Source organism: Mus caroli, chromosome 5, assembly GCF_900094665.2.
Source record: "Mus caroli chromosome 5, CAROLI_EIJ_v1.1, whole genome shotgun sequence".
Taxonomy (NCBI): Eukaryota; Metazoa; Chordata; class Mammalia; order Rodentia; family Muridae; genus Mus; species Mus caroli.
Window position 1 is genome coordinate 97,032,770 of NC_034574.1, and position 6,387 is coordinate 97,039,156.

Below are 6,387 nucleotides of genomic sequence, written 5' to 3' on the forward strand. Positions count from 1 at the left end.
ACACACTCACTCCCTGGCCAAGTCAGATAAGTAATGACTTTCTTAAAAACAGCTATCTCTTTAAGGCAGTTCTATCATAGTCCTAAGGGATAAGAAAGGCAGAAAGCTAATCTATTTTATTTAAAAGTATCTGCGTGTGATGTGTGTGTGATATGTTTATGTACATGTGTGTATGTGTGTGTGTGTGTGATTTGTGTGAGTGATGTGTTTGTGTGTGATGTATTTGTGTGTGATATATTTGTGTGTGATATGTATGAGAGAGATGTGTGATGTGATGTGTGTGTATGTGTGTGTGAGAGAGATGTGTGATGTGATGTGTGTGCATGTGTGTGTATGTGTGTGTGGTATGTGTGATGTGTGTGTGAGATGTGTTTGTGTTTGTGTGTGTATGTGGTGTGTGTGTGTGTGTGTGCGTGCTCATATGTGTTGTGTACTGGGGACCAAAGCCAGGGTCTCATACTTGCTACATGAGGGCTCTATTACTGGGTGGCCTCCCTAGTTCTGTCCTATCATTATGCCCAGAAAGTCCTTTAGGGACCCCAGAAAATGCAGGCTTTGGTTCTTTCTGAAGTGCAGACTCACTTTCTTCGCAAACAGGGCCAGACCTGGGAGATGAGTCGTTAGCCTGCTTATTCTTACTAAATAGTCACCAAAGAATGTTAGGGAAATTTAAAACCATAGCATTTGGGAAGATAACCGCTTAGGGGAGACTGTGATGTAGTGTAGTGACGCCACGTCCTCTCACTTCTCACGGGAGGATCGGAACTGCTGCTTGAGGATGGTTTGATAGATGTGTAACAACGCTAAACAAGGCAGGGCAGGTTGCAGCACTGAGGAATATGCATACAAAATAGGCAGTAGCTGGGTCTGATGGCTCATGTGTGTAATTCCAGCACTCAAGTGATTGAGGCCAGCCTGGGCTACATAGTAAGTTCAAGGTCAGCCTAGGCTATTGGATAAGACACTGTAGAAAGAAAGAAAGAAAGAAAGAAAGAAAGAAAGAAAGAAAGAAAGAAAGAAAGAAAGAATTCACTTGAGTTTCAATCTGTTTGTTTTTTTTTTTTTTTTCTCGTTTAAGTTCTGGGAGGGATTTTGGAGCCTAGGGAAGAAAGGCAGAGAGAGCCAGTATCATTTCTAGATATCTCCCTCTGCTTCAACCCCTGGACACTGACCCTAGCTGTTTACCTTGACTTCAGGCAAATAGTGACCACACGGATAGCAGTGAGTCTGGAGAGGAGCTGGGCTACGACAGAGGCCAGTATAGACCGGCTGGTGGACTCTCTAAGAGTACGGGGACCGGAGCCGATAAGGAGGATGATGAAGACGACAGTGGAGATGACACCTTTGGCGATGAGGACAATGGTCTAGGGCCCGAAGAAGGACAGTGGGGAGGACCCTCCAAACTGGACAGTGATGAGGACTCCGCAGACACCACACAGTCCAGTGAAGACAGCACCTCTCAAGAAAACAGTGCTCAAGATACCCCCAGCGACAGCAAAGACCACGACAGTGAGGATGAGGCAGACAGCCGGCCTGAGGCAGGCGACTCCACTCAGGAGAGTGAGAGTGAGGAACAACGGGTGGGAGGTGGCAGCGAGGGGGAGAGTAGCCACGGGGACGGTTCTGAGTTCGACGATGAAGGGATGCAGAGCGACGACCCCGAGAGTACCAGGAGCGATCGAGGCCACGCCAGAATGAGCAGCGCTGGTATCAGGTCGGAAGAATCTAAAGGGGACCACGAGCCCACGAGCACTCAGGATTCAGATGACAGCCAGTCTGTGGAATTTTCAAGCAGGAAGTCCTTCAGAAGGTCCCGCGTCTCTGAGGAAGACTACAGAGGTGAGCTTACTGACAGCAACAGCAGGGAAACCCAGAGTGACTCCACGGAGGATACGGCCTCCAAGGAGGAAAGCAGGAGCGAGTCTCAGGAGGACACAGCCGAGAGCCAGTCCCAGGAAGATAGCCCAGAGGGACAAGACCCCAGCAGTGAGTCCAGTGAAGAGGCTGGTGAGCCATCCCAGGAAAGCAGCAGCGAGTCTCAGGAAGGGGTGACCAGCGAGTCCAGGGGTGACAACCCAGATAACACAAGTCAGACAGGAGACCAAGAAGACAGTGAGTCCAGTGAGGAGGACAGCCTGAACACATTCTCCAGCTCAGAAAGCCAGTCCACCGAGGAGCAAGCTGACAGCGAGTCCAACGAGACCCTCAGCCTCTCCGAGGAGAGTCAGGAGTCGGCCCAGGATGGGGACAGCTCCAGCCAGGAAGGCCTGCAGTCCCAGAGCGCATCCACCGAGAGCAGGAGCCAGGAGAGCCAGTCTGAGCAGGACAGCCGTTCTGAGGAAGAAAGTGACTCTCAGGACAGTAGCCGATCCAAAGAAGAGAGCAACTCCACAGGGAGCACTTCCAGCAGCGAGGAGGACATCCACCCCAAGAACATGGAAGCTGACAGTAGGAAACTAATAGTTGATGCTTACCACAACAAACCTATCGGGGACCAAGATGACAATGACTGTCAGGACGGCTACTAGCATTAGCTTGTCTAAGAAATGGCTCTCACAGGACGGAGTCTTGGGGGCTCCAGAGTAGAGAGTTCACTATAACTATAATTTATTGATGTTTTGGTCAGAAGGAGAACCAGGGGCAGGTTTTTTTGTTTTGTTTTGTTTTTGGTTGGTTGGTTGTCCCCCCCCCCCCCCCCCCGTGAGGAACTGTTGGACATGACACTGTTTTCCAGGGTGTCTCCCACTCCTTAGAGGCTTAAGTATGCGGGATGATGTCAGAGCACACATGGTGAGAGTAGGACACAGGAATCACGTGCACAGTCGCTTCACAGATGCTCTGGTTCACCAACCTGACAGTGACTGAGGTTCTGGTACACATCAGGCACAGCACTGGGCGGGGGAGGGGGTAGTGGTGCTTCAGGCTCAGTCTTGTTAGGGAGCAGCTTGTTCCAAGGAGAATCTCAAAAGTAACACATTAAAGGATACAAAGAAGGAGCCCCTGGAGCTGGGCTACATTGCTTTGGCTCCTGGAGGGTAAGAAATTACTGCAGCAAGCCCCTGCCACAGCTGAGGCGAGTACCACAGGGAATGGGAGCAGGACAGGGAGTTTTGCTTTGGAGAATCATAGGTTCCACAGTAGCAAAGCCTGGAGTTGGAGGGTTACATAGGATTTCTCCATTGAAGACAATATAACTCTATTTATTCTTGAGATAAACAGTATTAAATCGTATGCAATTAAATATTTAGTATGTAAAGGCATTCTCAAATGATAGCACAATGGGATATCTTGGGTAATATACTTTTCCCAACGAATTTACCTTATTGAGTGCTTTTGTGGGCCTTCTGTAAACATGGCCTCAATGATGATGAGGAGGAAGAAAATTTGGTGGGGAGATGGGAGAAAAACATAATTAAAAAAAGATTTATAGCTTTATTTTTTCCAGATTATTTATGTGCAGTGTAAATACTATCCCTGAGTCCTTCCTATGTGTTGCACATAGAAAAATTCTGCACATAGGGCTCAAGTATTTTGTTGTTGTTTCTTTATCTTTTCTTGTTTTTTTGTTTGTTTTGTTTTTTGTTTTTGTTTTTGTTTTTGGTCAAGTGCCATTGAAGCATTACCTCATGAAAAATATTTGTTTTGTAATAAAGATAATAATTCCCAGAGGAATTGTGTGTTTATTTATTACGGCGCCTTTGACTATTAAGAGATATTCATGGTAGACAATTCTTTCTTTAAAACTTTCCAACTACTTAGTTTTTTTTTCTTACTAAGATAAAAGTATTTTTCTTAAATTATTTCATGAAAGGTTCCTTTGTAATTAAGGTAGTGGCGTTCTAAAACTGTATGTTGAAGAGGGCTGGAGAGATGGCTTACTGGTTAAGAGCTTATCCTGCCCATGTAAGAACCTGAGTTTGGTTCCCAGCACCTACGTGACTGGTGACTCGCAGCTGGCGGTGACTCCATGTCCAGGGTGCTACTGTGTCTCTCCCCCAAGTGCACTTGTGAGAATGTGCATACACCCCCACCCACATAACTAAAAATATATGTGCTTGTGATAGCTCAGTAAACATACCTATTATAGACAAGAGGAGAGACTAGAGTAAAATCTTAGCTTTGATGAGACCTTATGAAAACCTTGTAATGTGTGAGATTACTATTCATCCTTACTATTCTGTCAGAGGCTCATCTGCATATTCTGGGAGGTATGGGAAAACAAAATCCTTCAGCTTTTGTTTCTGAGGGAAATGATTTCACCTCAGCTCTTCTGTCTTACCAGAGTGTTTACCTTCAGGTGCACACTATAGCACATGTGAGTTTTCCTACCAGGTCCCTACCTATCCCTACCTATCCCTACGGTTAGAGAATCCAGACTTTGGTCTGATCCCCTTTATCCTTCCTTCACAAGGACAAAGCTGTGTTCCATTGAGGATATATACATGTGTGTGTGTGTTTGTGCATTTAAATATGCATACACATTCTCTGATCCTTTCCTATGAGATGCTAATTTAGGGGGTCTAGAGCAGGACCTGGAATTACTCTACTATAGCCCAGCCCTGGAATTACTCTACTATATCCCAGTGTCTGTCTGGGTTCTGGGCTCTTTATAGTAAACTGCAGGGTTCCTGCAAACTCACAGCTCCTTCAAAGATAACTGTCCCACCTGGGTCTCTCAGGAGTTCCAGGCATAGGTAACTTGTTCTCACTACTCAAATATCCCATCTGATCCTGAGTGGCTGGACCGGATGAGTGTCTGACACGGGGGAGCCTGTCTCTAGTGGCTTGCAGCCTCTAGGAAGCCAGCGGCAAGGCTTTCCTTGAATGTGATGATGCTATCAGGTCTAACTTGGCCTTTCCTTCCTGGAAACCTGGATATACAAAACGAAAGAACCCTGAAAGTGGTCAGAACAAAACCAGGAAGGGATACACAGAGAAGCAGAAATGGAGAGGTGGTGTGGGTTGGCCTGATGCTGTTTGTCTTCAGATGTTTACTCGGCTTCCTCAAGAGGGGTTGCCTCCAATAAGCAGTCCATCTCATACTCAGCTGATCTCATGTGAACCTTTTCCCCATTTTAACCTGCCAGGAAAGGCCAGAGTCTGTGATTGGGCAGTAGAAGGGAGAGGGGGGAACTGGAGGTTTGAGAGTGGGGACACATAGGAGAGAGAAGAGGAGGAGAGGGGAAGGAGAGAGGACAGAAGACTTGATGGACCTGATCTATGTGGCCAGGAGAAACCACAAGTAGCAAGTGGTCTTAAAGGTGGGGAATAAGTTAGTGTAGTGTTAGATCTACCCGATCTAGGTATATAGCTTACAGTTACAATAATTGGATTGTATGCTTTTTATATGGGCTTATTGGGGCTGGAAATGATAGCAACAGAGAGGGGTACACACACCCCATTAATATAAAGCATAAAGGAAAGCATTGTATTCCCAATGCTGAGTAAAATGGCCTTCTTCTGATTGCACACCGGACTGCCTGTCTCCTGTTGGTCACCAGGCTTTCCCAGACTCTTCTCAAGTCCCACTTCCCTCCTCACCACACACCCACCATCTTAACAACTATTGTGAGTCTTTGTTTCTTTCAACTAAGCCTAATGAGCTCAGGTTCATAAGTCAGTGTATTAAGTTAGCCAGTTGCCTTTAGCCTCGGACTCCTCAAGGAAGTTAACAAGGAAGTTAATACACACACACACACACACACACATACACACATACACACATACACACACACACACACACACACACACACACATATATATTAGACATTCTTGCATCTTGCATCTGGAAGTGGCATAAAGTGTTGACTGAATGTGGCATCAGAGAAAAGTTGACTGGATGGTTTTAGCTTGGAAGGTACAGAAGTTTCTTCCAGAAATTCCTCACTGGAGTATGTGGCATACAGTCTATTTGGTTAGACAAACCATATTAGTGTGTTAGGCTATTTCAAAAACGAAACTTGATTGAAAAGGAACACCCATCTCTAGAAGTGTGCGTGAATGCGTTTCCAGAGACAATTAGATCATGCGATTTCTGACCTGAAGAATGGACCAATCATTGCCTCATTACTTGATGACGTCATCTGGAGACTAAAAAGTAGGCGGCAAGGCCTTTGGAGGAAGGAGTGACAGCAGGTATTGGGCCTGCACGCTGCCTCTTGCCCTTTCTGAGAAATTCTTTCTCTGCTTCATGTCTGCTGTGATGTGAGCTGCTTTGCCCTACCCTCCCACCAGACAGAATAAACCCTTTAAAGCTACGCACCCACATATATCTTTCCTTCTTGGGTTGTGTCTAGTGGGTAGGCTTTCGATGCAACGGGAAAAAGTACCAGGTAATTGTAAGGTGCAGCCAGTACAGAGAATTTGTACTATCATATAATGCTCAAT

The 6,387-nt window shown here is 46.1% G+C and overlaps 1 protein-coding gene across 2 annotated transcripts in view; it reads left to right on the forward strand.

The window, feature by feature from the left end:
- The window catches only part of Dmp1 (dentin matrix acidic phosphoprotein 1), a 16,638-nt gene extending 12,970 nt beyond the window's left edge, over positions 1-3,668 (forward strand). The window contains exon 6 of one of the 2 annotated variants that reach the window (XM_029477882.1): positions 1,197-3,665. In XM_029477882.1, the coding sequence (XP_029333742.1) occupies positions 1,197-2,528 (1,332 nt within the window). In that variant the 3' untranslated portion in view covers positions 2,529-3,665. Of the gene's footprint in view, positions 1-1,196 lie in introns of both variants that reach the window. The other variant, XM_021163789.1, reaches the window with a different exon arrangement.
- Positions 3,669-6,387: the final 2,719 nt, after the last annotated feature.